The sequence below is a fragment of the Chroicocephalus ridibundus genome, chromosome 6 (genome assembly GCF_963924245.1).
Source record: "Chroicocephalus ridibundus chromosome 6, bChrRid1.1, whole genome shotgun sequence".
NCBI lineage: Eukaryota > Metazoa > Chordata > Aves > Charadriiformes > Laridae > Chroicocephalus > Chroicocephalus ridibundus.
Window position 1 is genome coordinate 18,499,802 of NC_086289.1, and position 22,369 is coordinate 18,522,170.

The 22,369-nt window shown below is 42.3% G+C and overlaps 2 protein-coding genes across 3 annotated transcripts; one reads left to right on the forward strand and one right to left on the reverse strand.

The window, feature by feature from the left end:
• Window positions 1–8,119: 8,119 nt before the first annotated feature.
• Window positions 8,120–14,776, forward strand: FFAR4 (free fatty acid receptor 4). Its single transcript, XM_063339207.1, has 3 exons — window positions 8,120–8,808; window positions 9,546–9,674; window positions 13,278–14,776. Exons 1-3 carry the CDS (start codon window positions 8,275–8,277, stop codon window positions 13,683–13,685), a joined length of 1,071 nt encoding a protein of 356 aa, XP_063195277.1. The 5' UTR covers window positions 8,120–8,274; the 3' UTR covers window positions 13,686–14,776.
• RBP4 (retinol binding protein 4) lies at window positions 14,737–22,130 on the reverse strand. 2 transcript variants are annotated; one of them, XM_063339206.1, is made up of 6 exons: window positions 21,975–22,130; window positions 21,673–21,808; window positions 20,879–21,015; window positions 20,613–20,719; window positions 18,745–18,957; window positions 14,737–14,945 (listed from the first exon to the last, which is right to left on the reverse strand). In XM_063339206.1, the coding sequence occupies exons 2-6, from the start codon at window positions 21,799–21,801 to the stop codon at window positions 14,932–14,934; spliced, it is 600 nt and encodes a 199-aa protein (XP_063195276.1). In that variant the 5' UTR covers window positions 21,802–21,808; window positions 21,975–22,130; the 3' UTR covers window positions 14,737–14,931. The 2 variants fall into 2 exon arrangements, with proteins under 2 accessions (XP_063195276.1, XP_063195275.1); XM_063339205.1 differs by lacking the exon at window positions 21,975–22,130 and adding an exon at window positions 21,888–21,922.
• Between the last annotated feature and the right edge of the window lie 239 nt (window positions 22,131–22,369).

Here is a 22,369-nt window from a genome sequence, read left to right on the forward strand (position 1 = left end):
GCAAAATCAGTAGCTACTGCACCAGAAGTCAATATAGCAGTTTATTTACTGACTTGTTTCTTAACTGGAAAATTATTGGTATTCCTGTGTCTGTATAAACTTCTAGTCTGAACAGACAAAGTCATTTACAATCAATATTTGCATTGATGCATCTCAACCTCGCTGGGAAACGAGATAAATGACACAAGTGCAACTTGATGTCACAAAATTCCCTAGTGTTGGGAAATGCCTCATCCAAACATTGTTTTAATGAACAGCGCTGGGGTGTCCGATTCTTTGGCATTTGGGGAGTTCAGACTCCCCTCCATAGGGTGCCCAGGAACGGGACTCAGGAAGGCAGCGTATTGAGTGGGAGCTAACCAAGCCAGCGAGAAACATGACTCCTTAAGAAAGGCTGGGTGCACAGAAAGGAGGTGCTGTTGAGGATTCACAGATGTAAATTCTCTTCTAGCACTATCTCTTCTTGCAAAAAAAAGCTGACTTCAAGAAGGACACATATCCATGAAGTGAGACCTCCCCTTACACACAGTCCTCCTTCAGACCTGCAACAGAGCTGCCCACCAGCAGTCACGGACATATAGTCCTTTTGCTGTCTCTCTGACTAACCAAAAGTTTAAGTACTTCACACTGAATTAATAGTTTAAAAAAGAGAGAGAGCAAGATAAGGTGCCTCAGAATATCCTGTAAGAAACACGCCTGGGACCTTATCATAGTGATACCCGGCTGGCTTCTTAGCCGATGTGCAACCAGTTTCAATTTCCCTGATCAACTGAAAACTGGTGAATGAGCACACTGCATCAGCAAAAGCACAAGTTTTACCAATGTAACAAGTATGGTCTGGTCAGTATTATCCCATTCAACTAGATAGAAAACTATACAGCCTAATTTAGACATCCACAGTTTCTGGACACAGTTTACGAGAAGCCCTAAATCACAGCTCTTTAATCATCTCATATTAAATTATAATGCAACCAGACCCCGAACAGCCACTGATAATGAAAAACATGAACAGTGTGGGAAATGACATGACTTAGCATTACACTTGTGAAGTCAGAAGGGTTTACAGCAGAATTTAAAGCGTTATCTGTATTTTCTCTTATCGGTTTTGCAAGAATCATTTTTCTGTTCCTCCAGCCCTAGGTTAATGCTAGCTAAGCACAAGCCTTGCCTTCCAATACAGACAGATTTTCTTTGCAGCAGACAGGCTCTCTGTAAACCTTCTTTCAGGAATACCTGACTTTTAAAAGAAGTAAAGCTTTTATCCTGATTCTGGCCTGAAGAACCCCTGTTGCTCCCAAGAAGTTACTCTTGTAAGTAAGAAAGCAAGCTGACTCTCCTTAAACCTCATGAATAAGAGCATTCCCTAATCTTGAATATGAGGGAAAACGATGACATCTGTGATCTCTGCCATCACGAGCAAGTGAGGTTGGTGATATGTGTTGTTTGTAAATCCTTCAGAAGCACACCATAGCATTTGCTTCAATGGCTCTGCATCAAAGCTCATCAGCAGGAATGTCGGTACTTTATGCAGACCTGAAAGTTAGCAAAGGTCCGGTGGTACTCAAATATCAGACTGTAATTCTCCAAATAAATCCTGCACAGGGTCTCAGTTCCTTAGTAAGAGTGTCCTACCAGATTCTGCGATGTCCAAATGAACCATTCTCATACCCTATATTCACTGATAAACTCCCTAAATCCATGGGCTAGATATGTAAGTGTAATACAGTATCTAAAACTGCTAAGAAACAACCTCACTTAGTTAGAACAGTCTAGCTGGAGCTGAGTCACCCTGCTGAAGCTTGGTTAGCATGCAGCATAACAGAGATCTTGACCTTCCAGGGGAATTCTTTGTTACATGGATTATGTACTTACATTTGCACTTAGTTCAGAGAGAAATCCCTCCCTTACAGTAAGTCGTGCGGAAACTGTTCAGCATTGCTGTTGGCAAAAGTTCTGATGGCCTTGATAACAAAAAGCTGATCCAGCTCTTACTAGAAAGCACATCTACTGAGAGTGTTATCAACAGCTCTGATTTTGACTGAGGCATCGGTCAGCAATGCTGCTGCTACAACTTGAAACTACAGCATCGCTGGCACATATCCTAGGAAGCATGCCAGCTTCTGATGGATATTGACCACAGGACAATGAGACTCCCCAGAAGAAACAGGGACTAGCTCTTGACATGATCACAGAGATCCATAGAAGCATCTGGTATTTTCAGTGGATGTTGGAGCTTGTTACTATATGAAGGCAAACATATGCATTTATATTTGCACTACAAGTTTAAAAATGCCCCTTGGACATTGGTGTAAATGCTTCAGCTCATTCATTCGAAAGTATACGACGAGTGAGCAGTTAGGAAACTTCCTAAAAAGCACAATAAACCAAAACAGATTTGTATTTGAAACAAACCTTACAATGGCATAACTTCTTCTAAGCACAGAATTAATAGTGTCTGGAAGCTGCAGTATGATATGCAAAAGCAAAAATGAAAATAGAAAGCTAACCTTGGTTGCAACTCATGCTAAACCCCTATTACATACACACAGCTTGAGTCACCTACAAGCTTGGAACCTCTTTTGTGAAGACAAAGAGTCAACATTTCTAATGTAATTAATTTAAATCACTTAGTAAACATTAAATATGAATACATCTGTTATAGAAGTCAGTACTATTTACTTATTGTGATACAGGTGCATGGAAAGACTTAAACACCAATCTACATGCAAGAGGTTGCATAAATAAAGCAAAATCTTTAGGTCACGTCCAAATGGAACAAGAATCCCCGTCTCAAGACCAGAATCACCTACCCCAGGAGGTCCCTCTCTCTGGGAAGATTTCTTATGCCCAAGAAATAAATAGGCTGAACTATCCCCATCTGTCGTGACAGTTCACCGTTGTCAAGGGAACAATCTGAAAAACAGAGCTTGACTTATGGTATCAAGTAACACAGGCCTTATCTGCCATAAAGATGGCAAAGACTGAGGCTTTCATTCAGGACAAAAACCACGGAAAAGGAAAAAAGATTTTTCCCCACTAGGCTAGCTAACCCGTTCCACAGTGGTCCCCGCAACTTTCATTTAACCTAGAAAAATGAAATCTGAGTTGACTCCATGTTCCACCACTTCTGAGCATAAAAGAGCACATAGGTTGAAGCAATGATATAGGTTAAGCAACTGTAACAGGTTTCCAAGCATTCTGTTAATCACTTCCTTGTCATAAGCACATGTGGAGCATACACTGCACACAGCATCCACTTATTACAGTAATGCCAGAGTAGCTCTATCGAGGTTATGATTCCTCCCTTCCTCAGATTTCATGTTGTGGTGGTTGCTATGATTGTAGCTACCCAACAGCAAATACAGCTTCTGTACTTCATGGGAGGGAAAAGAAAACTATTTTTTTAGATAATGGATCCATTAGACCCATGAGTAATCAGACTGGTTTTGTTCCTGCAAGGAGCTCCCATTCATTTGATAAAACCCCATGGAAACATGCATGTTTCTTCACACCTCTGCTCTGCCTGTACACAGGTCAGTGTGGAGCTCACTCCCTAACAACACACTAAACGCAGCATTTTGCTTCGGTTCTCCTGAGTAACCAACAGGCTTATGCCAAGTAAGGAAGGTTCTCATTCACACCTAGTGAGAGAGCCAACTAGGGAAGGTGCCCTGCTGGATCTGTTGTTTGTAAATAGGGAAGGTCTTGTGGGGGATGTGAAGGTTGGAGGCTGTCTTGGGAACAGTGACCGTGAAATGATAGAGTTTTCAATTCTGCGAGAAGCAAGGAGAGGGGTCAGCAGAACTGCTACCTTGGACTTCCGGAGGGCGGACTTTGGGCTTTTCAGGAGCCTGGTTGACAAAGTCCCCTGGGAGGCAGTCCTCCAGGGCAAAGGAGCCCAGGAAGCCTGGATGATTTTCAAGAAGGAAGTCTTAAAGGCGCAGGAGCAGGCTGTCCCCATGTGCCAGAAGACAAGCCGTCGGGGAAAAAGGCCGGCCTGGCTAAACAGGGAGCTAGTGTTGCAACTTCGGGAAAAAAAGAGGATCTATGGCCTCTGGAAGGAAGGGCAGGCCACTCAAGACGACTACAAAGAGGTAGTTAAGCTATGTAGGGAAAAAATCAGGAGGGCCAAAGCCCAGCTGGAGCTAAACCTGGCTTCTGTTGTCAAGGACAACAAAAAAAGCTTCTATAATTATATTAGCAATAGGAAGAGGACTAAGGATTATCTCTGTCCTCTAGTAGATGGGGCCGGCAACATAGTGACCAAGGACGAGGAAAAGGCTGAGGTACTTAATGAAGTCTTTGCCTCAGTCTTCAGCAGTAGGACCAGTTGTTCCCTGAGCACCCAGACCCCTGAACTAGAAGACAGGGATGGGGAGCAGAATGAAGCCCCTCTAATCCAAAGGGAAACGGTGAGGGACCTGCTTCAGCACCTGGAGGTGCACAAATCTATGGGGCCCGGATGGGATCCACCCAAGGGTATTGAAAGAGCTGGCGGAGGTGCTCGCCAGGCCACTTGGTATCATTTATGAGCAGTCCTGGACAACCGGGGAGGTCCCAGCTGACTGGAGGTTAGCAAATGTGACACCCATCCACAAGAAGGGCCGGAAGGAGGATCCGGGGAACTACAGGCCAGTCAGTCTGACCTCGGTGCCTGGGAAGGTCATGGAACAGATCCTCCTCAGTGCCATTACACGGCACATGCAGGAGAACAGGGTGATCAGGCCCAGTCAGCATGGGTTTGTGAAGGGCAGGTCATGCCTATCAAACCTAATATCCTTCTATGATAAGGTGACCCACTTAGTGGATGAGGGAAAAGCTGTGGATGTTATCTACTTGGATTTTTGCAAAGCTTTTGACACTGTTTCCCACAGCATTCTCCTGGAGAAACTGGCTGCTCATGGCCTGGACAGGTGTACTCTTCGCTGGGTAAAAAACTGGCTGGATGGCCGTGCCCAGAGAGTGGTGGTAAATGGAGTTAAATCCAGTTGGTGTCCAGTCACAAGTGGTGTCCCCCAGGGTTCGGTGCTGGGGCCGGTTCTCTTTAATATCTTTATCAATGATCTGGATGAAGGGATTGAATGCACCCTCAGTAAGTTCGCAGATGACACTAAACTGGGCGGGCGTGTTGATCTGCTTGAGGGTAGGTTGGCTCTGCAGAGGGATCTGGACAGGCTGGACCGATGGGCTGAGACCAATGGTATGAGGTTCAACAAGGCCAAGTGCCGGGTCCTGCACTTGGGTCACAACAACCCCATGCAGCGCTACAGGATTGGGGCAGAATGGCTTGAAAGCAGCTCAACAGAAAAGGACTTGGGAGTGTTGGTTGACAGCCGGCTGAATATGAGCCAGCAGTGTGCCCAGGTGGCCAAGAAGGCCAACAGCATCCTAGCCTGTATCAGGAATAGTGTGGTGAGCTGGACTAGGGAAGTGATCATCCCCCTGTACTCGGCACTGGTGAGGCCCCACCTTGAGCACTGCATTCAGTTTTGGGCCCCTCGCTACAAGAGGGACATTGAGGTGTTGGAGCGTGTCCAGAGAAGGGCCACAAAGCTGGTGAGGGGCCTGGAGGACAAACCTTATGAAGAACGACTGAGGGAGCTGGGGTTGTTTAGCCTGGAGAAGAGGAGGCTGAGGGGAGACCTTATCACCCTCTACAACTACCTGAAAGGAGGTTGTAGAGAGATGGGGGCTGACCTCTTCTCCCTGGTGACAAGTGACAGGACGAGGGGAAATGGGTTCAAGTTACGTCACGGGAGGTTTAGATTAGATATTAGGAGACATTTTTTCACTGAAAGGGTTATTAAACATTGGAATAGGCTGCCCAGGGAGGTGGTGGATTCACCATCTCTGGAGGTGTTTAAAAAAAGGGTAGATGGGGCACTGAGGGACATGGTTTAGAAGTGGCTCTTGTCAGGGTAGGCTAAAGGTTGGACTCGATGATCTTAAAGGTCCCTTCCAACCTCAACAATTCTATGATTCTATGATTCTATGATTCTAAGGACCATAGCTAAAGATGATCCTTTCTAAAGAAGATCGTAAGTCTATCCAGATATTTCCACATTGTCTCACTTGCAAGCCTTCTGCTCCTCTATGGCATTCCTTTCCTCCCTGACTAAAAATACCTTCATTTCTTCAATAATGCTGCTTTGGATGTTTCTCTATTTCCCTTCCCCTATTCTGTTTCAAATGTGTTTACTTTACCCTCAATTGATAGGACCAGTTTCTAATTTCATTTTCCACTAATGACAAAGGAGCTAAAGATTTCATTCATAACACAACTTGCATTTATTCTGTGCTACCATTTCCAGCTGCCCCCCATCCGTCCTGGTAATGCCTTCCAAGTTTTCACACAGGTATAAACAGCCATCTAATGATGGCTCTTTCCCAATTCCCAGCCTCTATTCAGAGTTCAGAGCTGACCACACCACTGCTACTGCCAGCTGCCCAGAACTTCAGGGCTAGTTTGTCAGCTTGTATAAAGTCCCAGACCTGTGAGGTTTTAGCAACTGGAAGATATCTGCTATATTTCAAGATTCACTAATCTTTTTACAGACTCAGTCCACAGCAAAGCCAAAATAAATTGTGGCTAGATATGTCAAGCTTTGATCATAAATACGAATAATTGTCCTCAGCAGTTCTATTAAATTTGCTGAAACTTTTGCAATGTGGGCGCAGAATTTTTTTCTCACAGCGAATGATTTAGAACAAAATATGTGTTCTGAGACACTTGCCAGTCACTTGTGCTGCTGGCTGCCAAAAAAATCATCTTTCCAAGTTTTCTTATTGTCTTGAGTTCATAGCAGCCACCCACTTAACAGCAAACCTGCCCACATTTCATACAAAGAAATCAGCAGGAATTAGGAGGAGCATCTCATCCACCTGTTTAAGCTGCCCTGCAAACTCCCTGTTCGATGAGATGGCATAGATAGTTACAACCACTTACAGCTCAAGAGAAAACAGGCTAATTAAAATCAATGCGAATTCTGCACTGGCAAAGATGTGGGAAGCGGTCCAGGAAAGATCTCACTCTTGTCATTCCTCATTAGATCATCCCTTAGAAGGACCGAGTCTCTGGAATCTCCACTAATCTGGAATCCCCAGTAATGCCATTGCGTAAGTGGTTGACAGCAGGGTCACGCCCAGGGTACCGCACCGCCTGGTACCGCACTCCCACTGGCACACCGGTTTGGAATAACTCTCACCTAATCAGAAGGTGTAGCTCCATACTGCCAAGCCTGTTACTGCTCCCTTAAGCACCTACACCGGCACAGAGTCAAGTGAATTCATCCAGAGCTGTCTAATGTTACACAACTGTTTACATACTTTATGAAAACATTTTATCTTCTTTTATGAGGCATTATCTGCTCATCCGTGACGATTTATGCACCTCACTCCCAGTCCATTTCTAAATCATCTGCAATGAACAGCGTAAGTGGAAGGGCCTACTTTGATTTACAATTTGAGCAACTGCTTCCAGGAACTGAAGTCCAAAGAAAAAATGGTATTTTCTAGCTATGTCTTAATTTACCAGGCTTCTTCCACAAGAACTCATAACACAGGCGGGTGAGATTCTGGATCCACTCAGTAAACAGATCCCACTAATGAAGACAGTGACACTGCCCCTCCACGCTGGACCTCGGTGAGCACAAGCAATGCACAGGACTGCTGTTTCCAAACACCACTGTCCAGACATGAGGAGATGGATAAATTACTCTTTTTTTTGAACTTTAGAACAGCGCTAGTTACCCTGGACTCCCGAGAAGAGCCCTCGGAGCAGTCTGCCAGCCATCCCTCTGCTTTAAGCCCAGCTGAGGGGAGGCGCCTGGGTGGCTCCCCTGGGTCACCGGTGCCCCAGGGGCCCACCTGCAGCGTGGGGCAGACCAGGGCCGGTCCTAGTGGAGGTGGCCAGGCCTGTGCCCCTCAGCATGGCGGTGCCGGCCTGCTGACGCACACCCTCCCCGGGCAGGGCCCCACTCGCCCCCTCACTGCTTCCCCATGCATGGCGGCCTCACCTTTGTGTGAGTTGTGCCCTGTTTACCTTCCCACTTCCTTGTTCCACTCCGGCACGAGGGCCATAAACCACCCGGCTGGTACAGCCGAGCCCTCAGTGGCACGGGCAGGAGGAAGAGGAGGGATGGGGATGGTGGCCAGCACCCTGCCCCGTGCTGGGAGGGCACCCCGGGTGCCGCCGTGGTGGTTGGGAGCGCAGCCCTTCCCCTAGGGCTGGTGCCGTGGCCTGCAGTGGGCCCCTCATGCCCACTGGCCACCCTCATGCCGGGGCCCGGGGGTGAGCCAGAGGAGAACAAGACCTACTTCCCCTTCTTCTCAGACTTCAGGGGCCGCAACGTGACGGCCCTGCGCATCGGCGAGTCGTCCGCCCTGGCCTGCATTTTCCTGCTGGCCTTGGCAGGAAACATCTGGGGCATCTGCCTGCTGGTACGGCAGCAGCACCGGCTGCGCGCTGCCAACTGCCTGGTCCTCAACCTCTTCTGCGCCGACCTGCTCTTCATCACCGCCATCCCCTTCATCGCCGTGGTGCGCTGGACCGAGACCTGGGTGCTGGGCGACGTCGTCTGCCACATGCTCTTCTACGTGGTGAGCCTCAGCGGCACCGTCATCATCCTCTCCCTCTCGGCCGTCAGCCTGGAGCGCGTCGTCAGCATCGCCCGGCTGCGCCACGCCGCCCTCCGCCGCCGCAAGGCGCTGGCCGCCGCCCTCCTCCTCATCTGGGGCATCGCCGCCCTCGCCACCCTGCCGCTCTGCTGGTTCTTCAGCGTGGTGCGGCTGCCCGCCGCCGCCGGCGAGGTGAGGGCCGGGGCCGGGGCCGGCGGGGAGGGCCCGCGGGGCGCCGGCCGTAGGCGGCGGGGGGAAAGCGGGGCGCCGGCAGGCGAGGGGGGTTCATCCGCCTCTGCCAGCGAGGGCAGCGCCCCGTGTGCCGGCGGGTGCCCGGGTTGTGCCCCAGGAGCGGCCGGAGCGCCCCCCGCGGCGGGGCAGCCGTCCCCTCCCGTCCCGCTCTGCCGGCGGGCCCCGCTGTGAGGTCGGCTGGGATTTTTGGTTGTTTTTCTTTGCATTCCCCAGTGCAGCTCGGAAATCCCCTTTTCAGCAATCTTCCCCCTTTATCGAGGCATCGGGATCCCGGGAGAGCCGAGTAGCTGCCTAGCACAGGTGGCAGCCTCTGTAGAAAAACAGCCGTGCACAGATTTGTCTGCCTGGTATCTTGAAATGCGTACAAAAGTACACCCAACATGACACTCAAATACATGATTAAGTTGAAGATCTATAGGTTTCAATTTTAAAGTTGCCATTAGCATTTGATATGAAATTTATGGCAGTATTTGGATTGTGGACATGTGTTTGTAATTGTATGGGCTTTAAAAACATTGAAGTAATACATTAATTGACTGCTCTGTTTGAGTAGAAAGTTTTCACGGACTCGGTTTGGTTTGCAGATGTTTTCTCTGTAGGCACAGAGGGAGATAAGGACAACTTTGTAGTAAAATAATGGTACAATGTTGATTTTCTTCTTTATTCTTTGTAAACAGGAGATTCAGATTTGCACCTTGGTTTGGCCCAGCATTGGAGGAGAAATAGCTTGGGATGTGACCTTTGCCACTGTTTTCTTTCTAATACCAGGATTAGTCATTGTCATCAGCTATTCCAAAATCTTACAGGTATGGTTTTCCCTTAAATTTTTTTTGTAGAACAAAGAGAAGTAAACAGTAACTCAATAGGCATCAACTTACCGTCACTGAATACAAATACGCCTAAAGGGAATAGGCACCATTTGCTCAGCAAATGGGAAGTATGTGATATAAAATGATGCACTTCAGCCTGTACATAACAACCTGTATGTTTGAACTAAAAACATGCCTGAAAAGCACATTAACAGAAGCCCAACACAAAGTTTGTCTTCATTTATATATAGTATTTATATACTTCTCCATTTATCTGTTGTTCGTATTTAAAGACTGTCAATCTCCTAAATGCTAAAGGAGTCAAGCATTTGAAATAATGAAAAAATAGATTTTGCTTTCTTTGAGCCTAAACTCCAGAGTCACAAGGAATTTGTAAGAAAGCAAAGTGAGGCAGGACTACAAAAAATCCACCCCCTTTTAGATCTACTGATTTTCTACATGTATTTTTAGTACACAGATCTCATTAGATTACACTTATTCCTCCACAGTTTCAAACCTTGCAAACAAAACCTGTAAATTAAACACTGTGCTTCCACTTTCTTTCTGAGTGGATGTTGTTTAACAGCTGAAATGTAGGCCAAAATACCAGGCACCACAGAGTTTTAATCTATATTCTAGCAAGCATGATACGAGTTACCTAAAATCCTTTTAAAACACCTGATTTCATACCCCTTCCTCTTCTAAACACAGAGCGAGAGCGAGCTAGAAATCTTCCAACTAGGCACCACAATGCCTAGTTTTTAGCAACTGTCTCCAAAAGATTCTTGATTCCTGTATCAGGTAATTAAACTTCTCGTACTACACATAAAGAAAATTATAGGTTTTGGAAAGGAATCTCAAAATACACAGATTATTGAACAGGGAATTAATTGATGACGAGTTGAGCACCAAGTGGCTGTGGGTACATGCACCAGAGCTGCACATAGATGTTTCCATGAACGTAGGACCTAGAATCAGGGCTCTATTGATTGAGCTTAAACTCATAATCAAAATCATCAGCTCTTAGTTTCTGTACACTCTATAAGCTCATTATAACCTTGAAGTAAATGCATTAAGTAAACCTCTTCTAGTGAAGCAAGGCACTTGCCTTTTGGAACCTCCCATTTGCTGTAGGCAAAGAACATACAGCGACTCAGTGGGGAATCTGAGTCCTTTGAAAGAACTGCAAAAAACTGCAGGCTGAGGAATGCCACAGTCCTTGGTCAGAGAGCAGGACAGGAATGGTGTTCCTCTTGTCCTTGCAGACTCCAGATTACAACAAGTAAATTTAGAAAACACAATGGCACATAGGGAGCCAGAAGCCCAAAAAAGTGTTTGGAATACTGGATTACAAAACAGCCCCATGCTGCTATGCTCACATTTCTTTTCCAACTTGGTAACACAGATGCTAAGATGTGTTACCATTTCTCCTGGACTGAAAAAGGAGCGAGGCCCATAGCAGGATCCCATCTGTTATAATTGAGTCTTCTCCCTCACACAGTTCTCCAAGAAGCAACCAGAACTCAGCTGGAGAATGTCTTAATCCCTGAGTCATTCCCAAGAGCAGATTCACTCTCACTTGGTGAGAACACTCCATGGTGCCAGTGCACACTGAGTACAGTGCTCAGTGTTGCAGAAAGCAATTCAAAGCATTTGTGTATTCAAATCACAGAGCATCTATGATGATGATTCACTACGGATACCTCAAATTTGTTAACAAATATACTCTACAAATGTACGCTTCAGAATTTAATCTGAAACTGAGTATTATTTTTGCATAACACTTTCGAGAACCCTGGCAAAAATGACAGATGAGAAGCCATGATTTGTAACTTGTTTTGCACTGATCCCCCTCTCAGGCAAGACTTAGATAAGAGGCTAGGACTATTAAGGACGTTCAAGTTCTGGAAGTTATGTACTTGCATATGCATGACTTCTAAATTCCTGGTTCTCAGAGCATGGTCCAGATGCCCATGATAGGTTATCTAGATTCCTTATGCTAGGTAGACTGAAAAGGGATCCAAAACATACCACTGCCACCCCATTTCAGTTGAGCGCTTCCTTAAGATGCAGTTGCGTCTTAACTTCCTGCAGTCCTGGTGATTCTTGCATTCTTCATTTTAGGCTGTGCAGCTCCAGCAGGAAAGGTGGAGGGTACTTATATGGGACAGATACAGAAGAATCTGATGAGGACATTCTGTAGCCATTTTGAACGGTGGAGGCTGAAGAGGGTACAGAATTTGGTTTTCCCACCTTTTCCTGCTTTTGTATTAGAAGTGGATATTAGTCCTTTGCATTTTATGAAACCTTCATTCTTACTAAGGCAGGTTAGGTGCTTTCTGAGAACAACTCTTAGATGGGATTGTTTGGAGGACTTAGCCTAGTTTCTGGATTCCAAATGGGTACAGCAGGAGATAGGCTGGAATAGTTTTACACGTTCAAAACATCAGAATTCTCTGCCCCTCTTAAATCAGGGAAGCAGCTAGTGAGACTGTCCCCTTCTCAGGCTCAGCAGCTGCTGAGAAGCACATTTTTGGATCATGGATTTTGGTTTATACACCTACATTCTGTTGAAATCTTTAGTAGATGTCTAAGTTCTTAATGAATATTTGTTCTAGGCCATCTCTCTCTGTGACGAATTCAGAAAACTGCAGAAAGAATGACAAATTATTCCATATGTATATATAACCATTTTCATCCTTACCTGAACCAGGAAGCTATGAAGTATTACTAGTATTAGCTTTACCTTCCTTTAGTTATTGCTAAAGGGAAATGTCACACATAAAATTATCAGGAAGAGTCTTACAATTTTGACTTTCCTACTTAGCCAGCAAATTGACCCAGGCTTTTGAAAATACCCCTTCTTTACCCAGGCAGGCGGTAAAATTGCATCTCAATTATTTAGCCTAAATGTTTGTTTGCTGAATATTTCAGTTTTATTTTATTTGCATCAGGTGTGTGAATTACAGACTTACTGTGCTATGCGAACTTCAGTGAAGACAGGGATTTAGAGCATGAGATTTAGAGTTTTCTGCAAGCCATTGGGATTCAATATTCTACGTAATGACAGATGATTCACACCCATGAATACTAGATTCCCAAACTACCCATGGTCTGGTTTATTACATCAGACAGTACTTCTACAAGACACAGATTTTCATAGTGACAAAAGGATTTGTAAGATCTCAGGTTAGTTCATAGAAAGCAATTCTGCTTGCTGACTGAAAACCTAAACATTTACACAAAACGTAAAATCCCATTCAAATTTAAAATGTATAGTGATTTAGTTACTGTAATAAGTTTTAAACTCTGTTTTATGCTGAAAAGTATTTATGGCTGGTAGAGAGCCATAAGCACAACAATCAACTTGACTAGTATTGAGGTGAGTTCACAGCTGAGAGGAAAAAAATACTAATAAAGTGAGAATGTTTGAAATGGAACCATTGACAAAAAGTAAAAATGGAATTCTGCAATGCCTTTTTTGTAGTCACTTTTCAAAACAGAAGCATTATGTGCCACGATGTACTCTTGCACTTGTAAAAATGTGTTAATAATTCTTCTAGGTTTCAATGAAAGTTATTTTCTTCTCTTTTACTGCAGATTACAAAAGCATCAAGGAGGAGTTTAAATGCTGGTTTAGCCTACTCAGAAAATCATAAGATTCGTGTTTCCCAGCAAGACTACAAACTATTCCGAGCCCTCTTTGTGTTGATGATCTCTTTCTTCATCATGTGGAGCCCAATTATAATAATTATTCTTTTAATTTTAGTCCAGAGTTACAAAAAAGATTTCAATATCTTGCCATCAGTTTTCTTCTGGATAGCATTATTCACTTTTGCCAACTCTGCTGTCAATCCAATTTTGTACAATGTTGCCTATTTCAGACGTAAATGTCAGGAAATTCTTCTCTGTTGTACAGGGAACCCTGTAAGGCATGGAGCTGGTACAGAAAGCACTGCAAGAAGAAGTAACCATGAACAACCACATTTGTCTTTCATTACCAGATAATTATTTAAAGTCTGTGCCACGCTTTGGATGTTAATATGTACACTATCCCAGGTTGAATAGGTCAGTATGTTATAGTATTAAATGCCAGAGAAGGGGGGGAAAAAAGAGCTAAATCTGTATTTTTAATTCCTGTAGGTAAAATTCTCTTGACTTTACTGCTTTGCCTCAGTAAGGTTTGGACAATTTAATCCAATGGATTGAATTTTCCACTTAAACTGAAATAAATAGGAATATGGCAGTGAACCTGGTGGATGTAAAATAGTTGAAATAAGTACTTACCAGACAAATTAATTTTTATGAGGGTACATTTTCAGTTGGCATAAAAGTCATCAACTTTAATGAATTTATAGAGAATCTATATCAAGACGGCACCTGATCCATTTTTACTCTATTTTCTAATGAGTAAGAGAGACCAATTTTCTCATGAAAATGTACATCCTTGGAAAGCAGCTGCTCTTTTTTTTCAATCTCATTTTAAAAAGGCACTTAGATAACTGACTTCCTGAACATAGATTTGGGCAGACTAACTGGTATCGTCTAGGAAACATGATGATAAACATGTATTATCACCAAGTGAATGAGAAATTTGGTTCCATCTCAAGTTAAAAATATGGACATAATGCCTGTTAATTTATAAATAAAGAATAAATAAATAAATGTTTACTTGTCATGTGTAAAATAGTTCTTTAAAAAAGATGCGTATTTTTTATATCTTCAGTAGTCATATAATAAAGTCAATCAGTGACCTATACAGTCACTGAAATTCCTTCCTTCTTTCTAAAATGCTATCGGGAACGATTTCCAGTATTTCCTAGAAAAAGGTGACATTGTATTTGAAAATAAATTAAAAGTTTTAGAAAGCAAATACATATATTTTAGGTTTGGTTTGGTTTTTTTTTTATTAAAACTCAGACAGAAATTGAAACCACTAAAAAAAGAAAGATTATACTCTTAATTATTGCCATCTGTCACCAATTCAAAATAGTGCATTAAGATAACGGTTTACTTATAAAACCAATGTCGACATAGGTACAGATGTGCATACAAACAATTTGCATCCCCTGTAATCCAAGTTTATTAAAATGTTTCATTGGTTTGTTAACAAGGTGAGCTAGACAACTCAGATAAATATACTCAAAATCTAAATGAAGCCGTTTAAAAGGTTTTCAAGAGAACACCCGATCGTTGTGTTAACTTTACATCCATGGTGCTGTTACATGGTTTCTTTCCATAGTTTTGGATCTCCTTAAGAGCAAAATCCTGAAACACACAAAAACCACAAAATTTTGTTTTTCAACCACACTAGACAAATATGAAAACTTTCAACGAATTTAAAATGCATACATGTCTAATTCCTTTAAAACACGCTTAAGTCCATCAGTCTGTTCCTTGTAATGATAATGCCAATACCTTGCTCTGCAGTTTATAATTCCAAAGAATTTTAAACTCAGAACAAAACCGGAATTCATCCAACCTGTTACACCTGTCCTGAGCATTTTAATACTTTGGCAAACAAGGTACTGGATAGATCAGTGATACACGAGTTATTTATTTATTTTAACAAGCTTCCCATTATTTGCCCTTTAAAAATTATTAATTTAAGAATGTCTTTCAACAAAATAAGAATCTCCTGATCTCCAAAACATTAATAGCAATGGTAAATTATCTGAAGGAATATACTACTCTCTAAGTCACAATTTTTGCTTCTAATAAATGCGAACAGCAGATTCAGCTTTCAACTCTATTAACATGACGTCATATTGTATTCACAAGTAGTCACACTGTGATATACACACTCACATTGCATAACTTAAAGCACCTCGAGCTATTACTCTGAGTGTATCACAGCCTGATCCAGATTTGGAAAGCAGCTACCATCAGAAATGCTATGTAAGTTACAACCAAAAAACCTGTAATTTCCTAGGCTTCTCTTTTGCCTTGAAGATCCAGTATACAAAGAACAGATATTTTAGATATTTTTTTCCATCAAGGTAAGTTTTGTACATCTATTAGGTTTTTGGGCGGGAACTTAATTTGAGTACAGTGTGAATTTAAAAAGCTAATGAAATATCTCTGGGAAAAAACTTACCTTCAAGACATAGAGTACGCACAATAGACAGAAGCCTATTCTTGTAAGACCTATTAACGTCAGTCAGGATTTTACCACAATAATAACTGAATGCAGGTCAGTAAAATTGAAGTTGTCTTTTTTTGCTAATAATTCTGTCACTCTTAATAGCAGAATTAAAACTAAAGTAGCAAGGCTTCCAATCCACACAGAAGGAATTAAGTGTGTATTCTGTAAGAGTTTCTGATATAAAGCTTTCAATAAATGTCTTTTTCAGTTTAGCTCACAATCATTCTCGCATTCCCAAATGTACTTGCTTTGCAGGAACTTTGGCTTACTCATGGAATCATAGAATCGCCTAGGTTGGAAGGGACCTTTCAGATCATCGAGTCCTACTAACACTACGGTAATTACAGGTCCTGATCACAGTAAGGGGAAAATGCAAATTGCCGGCTTTATGTTTCTGTTTCATTTACAAACATTACGGAACTCACATAGTCTTATCAGACACTGCACTCAACACGTAACATCTGAATATAAATTAGGATAGCAGACAAATAACATAGCACTTGGTGCAACTTGGTAGATTTGATATTTCTATAACAAACTTGAGGTAGTATGATCAACTTTTAAATTAAGGTTAGGAAGTCAAAGAATATTTAAGTCTGAACTTTCAAAAGACATTCTGAGCTTTTATTTTTAAATTAAAATATTGGTTCTATATTCTGTCAAAAAACCGCAAGCATTGTATTATATAGAAGCTCTGAGATATTTGAAAAAGTTGTATCACAAACTATGAATAAATTAATATATTCAGTTTTTCTTTTTGGTTTATACTTTCTTTCTTGCAAAGATTGACAATACATTTATTGCCTTGGAAGCCTCATATAGTGTAGAAATAATAGAAACACAGATTCCACCATGTGGAATCAGACCAGTACTTGGACTAGCCCAATATCCTGATTTTACAGTGGGATAGTACTTTGGGTTTGACAGAAATGCAAGGAACCACCATAACACACACCTCTCAAAGTCACAGCACAACAGCTGCGTATCTACACTCTATCATAGTTTTAATCCAAAACCATCCCTAATCATCTCATTATTTTATTCTCTCATCTTCAAAAATTTTTATTCCTGCTATACTTCATTTGAAGAGCAGTGAATGCAGCATTCAAAAGAAGAAAGTATCATCAATTTATATAATTACATAGTTTCTTTTCTATCCTATGCTTTATGCAATCATACACATTATTCACAAAAGCCAATGTAATTTACGCTTGTGATGTCTTTTAGTCCTGACTGCCTTCAATCTAAACTGTCTTTTATGTTATCTCCAAATTCTCATTAAGGACACAATTTTTATTTTCGTTGTTGTCAGGCTCTTTTTCCAGGTCACTAATCAGTATTCTGAACACCACCCACCTCAGCAGATCTTTCAAGCAGCTGGTTATCAGCATACCTACTTTACAACATGGCAATATATTACTCTCTGTTTATAGATCAGATGAACAGGTAATAGAGCCACAAGAGCTGATTGTGCTCATCTGTTCTGACTTTCTTTATAATACACAAAAGTTCCTTCAGTCAATCCCAGTTTATTCTAACATGTCATTTAGAAAAGCCTTTAATCTTGATTTACAGATTTCAGTGATGAAGAGCACACAACAGGTCTTGGTAAACTGTTCCAAAGGTTAATGACCTTTGGAGTTAAACAAATGATTATTTATTTCTGCTTTGAATGTGTCCAGTTTAAAGTTCCATCCATTTTAATTTATTATTCCTGTGTTTGCAAGTCCCTTATTATCCAATTCCTATTGCTTGTGTGGGCAAGTATAGACCTTACTCAGGTCAGCCTTTAACTTCTTTCTGATAAGAAAAGATCAAGGTCTTTGAAGTACTCACTAGAGGACACGTTTTACAAACTTTCAGTCATTTTCTCTGCTCTTTGAAACTTCTAATTCATCCTCAGTACCCTTTCCAGTTATGATTATCATCAAACATGACATAGCAAGCAGACCTATGCCAAGCACAACAGTCTCATATGAGTCTGTAAATTCACCTTTTGCATCCTTGGTTTACGTGTCCAAGAATCACATTAACTCTTTTGGCCACAGCATTACATTGGGAGTTCACATTCAGCTGATTCACCAGTGAAGTCTTCTGCAGATGGCATGGCTTCCAGAATGCAAGGGCCGGGTAGCGATGGGTACACTACTGTTTTGTTTGTCCTAAATATTCTGATCTGTCATCTTCATTCTTTACTATTCCCTACTCTGGGTGTAATCTTTATCAGTAAGTGTATTATGTTTTCTTCGAGATCATTGATTAAAGTAGTATAAATTACCATTTTGCCTGTTCTAATATACTTGAGCGCAAGTGAGCTAATCTGTATCCTTCCCTGTGTTGCAAGCTCAGCCTGACTGTATGACTCAAGATAGGGTCATACTTCCAGTATAAGGGATATGTCCCTCTTCCACAACCCTTTGTGAAACAGTTGGCATGCAGAGCTGTGAGAAAGGACCTGCTATAAGGTATCCTTTCCAAGACTTCTGGTTTTCCTTAAAAGCCTTTTATGAAGAATTTTTCAAAGAAGTTTTTGAAAATACGTTCTATTCCCTTCAACAACTATTTTGTTGAGAAAGGCAGAGAGTTCTGATTAAAGAGACACAATTTCTCTTTACAGCAACTAAGAAGTTTATCCTTACTATGTTTACTCATCCTACATTGATTTAATTGTTTTACAACTTCCTGTAATTATTGTTTCAGCTGATGTGATATGCCACTTAAAAAGCTATACACCTTAACTCTCCTTCAGATAAGGGAAGTAAAAGTTGGAAATAACTTAATACAAGCTCCAGCTTTCAAAAGACACTATTACAGCCACAAAGTAAAAGACTTCATGCACTTGCTATTTAATGAGGGAGGGAGTCCCAGTGCTTTAGTCATTAAACCCTGAAATAAAATTATTTGGAAAAAAAATGTTCTTACCGTTATGAACAATAACTCTGTATTTTCTGTCCAAGCAGAGGTCTATCTGCCTTTGTCTGATAATTTTCTGTGCCTCCGGAGGCAATCCCTTGGGGTCCCGGGAGAACACAAAGGAATAGCTATCAGCACAAGTACCATCTTCATTTAGTTGGCGGCAGGAGTAATGAAGAGCATAAGTATCATAATCTGTGTCCACTACCCAGTGATCATCATCTGGAAGACATCATAGCAAAGAAGCAAAGGTGTTAGAAACACAAGTAAAATCCAGTAAATCTAAAGAGATTGCTGCCATAACTCTGTAAAGAAAATAATACGGTGAAGACTGGTATAGATGATAACAGATTAGTTCTTACTTTATTCCTGTGTCCAGTATTTAATTCAAGGTTTTGGGGGGAGTTTTGGTTTTTCTTTAGAAAAAGAATATAAGCGTCTATATCAGGGACAGTAATGGAGAGAAGAGGAAATGATTGGCACCACTGCTTCACCTCTAACATGGGCACAGAACAAGAGCAAAGTGAAGTGCTAATAAATGCCTTGTAAATCCATGGCTGAACATCATTATAAAATGTGGCAACAAACACAAAAAAGAACTGTGTATTACAGCAGCTACCAAGAAAGGTTTCTTATTTTAACCAAAAAAGGGGAACAGTCAGACAGAAAATAGTTAAAAAAATAAATACAGAAGCTTAATGAGCTCTTGGTCATACTAGTCATGCTGCAGATTACTCAAAATCATAACTATTTTCCTAATCAGGGATGTTACTTAAATTGTATTTTTAAGGAAAAAGATTATCATGCAGTTGCCATGTGCATTAGAAGTGTATTTGCTACAAGCTCTATCATAAACTTTCTTCTCAAAAACACAGTGACAATTTCAGAGAATTCTTAACTATTTAGCTAGGTAATCTGATAAATACCTGGTCACACAGACACCCTGTGCTAACAGAAGTGAACCTAGGTATTTGCAGTAAAAAGCATTATCTCTGCACCCTCCTCTCCTGGAGCAAAAGATTCTCCCTTGTATTATGTCTGCTCTGATGAAGGCAACACTGTATGTTCTCTTCCCCATCTCTCCTATGGGTGGGGACCACAGTTTTTAGAAAGGGAGAGCCGGGGGTCAGCCAGCAATCTCAAGTATCCATGAAAACATGATTCAGCAGCACGCTGTGAGGGGATTCAGCAACAATTCAAGAGCAATTGGCATCCAAAGCATTCTTTGTAAATGTGTTTTTGGAGAGAATGGAACTACAACCACTTCCAAATTCCACCTGCTTCTCTTGGAAACAATCCATGGAAATGTCTTCAGCTACAAGTATCTGAATCTCTACTTGGCTCAATAAACTAATTTTGCATAGGGTGTGACAGATGACGGGATAATATGAATATATATATGCTGGATCATATTTGTTTCTTAAAACAGATAAATCTTTACATTTGCAGACATCAGACCAAGCAAAATAACAATTGCAAAATCCTCTTCCCTGCTCGACCAAGTCTGATGTTAGACTTTTCAGAGAGAACACAAGCACCCGGTAACAGAGTTGTGAACTAAAACAAGACTTAAAATTCTTTCTCTGCCTTTCATTTCTTTCTAAACAGTGACCTTGGTCTATATTGTTGGGTAACAAACAAAAGAAATACAAATATATCCAAAGGCCTGCTCTTCACTTGTTTAAAGAAAGCCAACCAGCTGTTCCATATAAAAATTAGTGATTACCTTGTTCACATTAAGGCTTTCCTGTATGATAGTTATTATGTGTTTTAGGTGTGTTGAAGAAATGCAACACTGCATTTTCCTTCCCCAGCATGGGCGTACGATATAACTAGACTCCCAAGTAGCTCTGCATCTTCTATAGCTAAGTACTCACTTCCTTTCTGCAGAAAAGAGGCAACACCCCAGTACTTCATCTTGAACTTGGCAGGATCCTCTGTGTCAGTGAAAGAACCAATCATGTCAGCACAGACATCCCAGTTACTGTAGCCAGAGAGAAAGAAAACATCATATTCAAACCTAACAGCACAGATTCAGTGTGACTGTATGACTAGCACAGGGACAGCAGGTAGGATTAGAGCACCAGTAAGTGAAGCAGAAGCTAAGTGAAATGGAACAAGAGGAAGACCGCAAACAACTTACTTGAAGAGTCTGACTCTGCCCTTTGCAGTGGCACTCATTTGTCCATTCTCATCGACAGTGAACTGGGCTATCACGTTGTCCTGCAGAAACAGCCCCTCAGGATCTTTTTTTGCCATGGCATACCAGGTGCCGCTGTACTGCAAGGAAATAAGAAAGGCTGCAGTTAGGCACAGAAGTATGGAAAACATTACAAACAGATACTACAAACTAGGGGAGGTGACAGAGGGGAAGACATGCAGATCTTTGACATCATGCCTCAAAGTGGTACCTAAGAAACAAACCTAGCTGTTACAACAGCTTAAACCCACCAATACGTCCTAGTTCAGCCAGGGTTTGTGAAAGAATTGACTTTTTTTTGGCATCTTATTTGTATCTGCAGTTCTTTAGTATTTAGAATACAAACTTTGGTGGGAAGAGGATAACAACTGGCAGATGCTGACAGACCTATGTATAAATGTTTTTTTCCTTGCAATGATGTCTGAAAACACCAGAGTATTAATTTTTCGTAGAAACAACCAAGTCATTACATTCCTTTTCTGTTTAGACCAACCATACGGTTTGAGACCAGTCTGCTAAACCTCAGGTTCTGCAGTATTCCTTTATCAGATGCATCAAGGATCCGGAATCTGTGGAGGTATGGGCAACATCACACACTTCTGCTGTTTCTCAGTATTGCAAGTCTGTGACTTTAAATGAAAATATGAACACACTGGTACTCCTGAATGCCAGATTTTGTAGCCTGGGAAGAGGAGTTAGGCAAGATATCACAGATCCAGGAGAGAAAGAAAATTTACCCTGGTCTTGTCGAAGTTCTCCTTGACTTTGAAGCTGCTTACTCGGCAGTCCCGCTCCGCCATGCTGCTGCCCAGCAAGGCTAGTGCCAGCAGCAGCAGGCAGGGAAGAGCTCTCTCTGCGTGGGCCATCCTGTCCCTGCAGCAACGGCAAACAGAGAGAGAATAGCATCAGAAACAGGCTCTGTCACACAAGCGGGTAAGGGAGGAAGGCTGACCTGACAGGTCCCCAGGGCATCGCGCAGCTTTCCCTGATGCATGCACAGTGAAGGCCCACCCCAGCCCGCTACAGCAGCTTCCCTTACAGGCACTGCTGGTCCCTGTAGCCTCTTGAGAGCCCAAGCGTTGCGTTGCTGGCAGTGGCGGGGTGCCCAGACAGGGAAGCTTTATGTAGTCCTGGGGATTTCGCAACCCCCTGAGGTACAAAGCCGGCACTGGAGGGGGAGTAGGGAGGTGGGTTGATGCATGCTGCAGGCTTGGGGCCCCTTACCAACAGCCTCTTGCGTAACACCCGTGGGCTCAGGTGGTCTTTGACCCTGACCTGTAACCAAGCAGGCGCTAGGAGCAAATGCCTCTCTTTGGTTTTCCTAACCCAAAGGCAGAGCTCACATCTGGGGGAAGGGGTGTGCACATGTGCACCTACATGTGTGGGAAGAACAAAGGAAAAGGGAGGCAGCCCATCTCTGCATCAGGGAGAGTA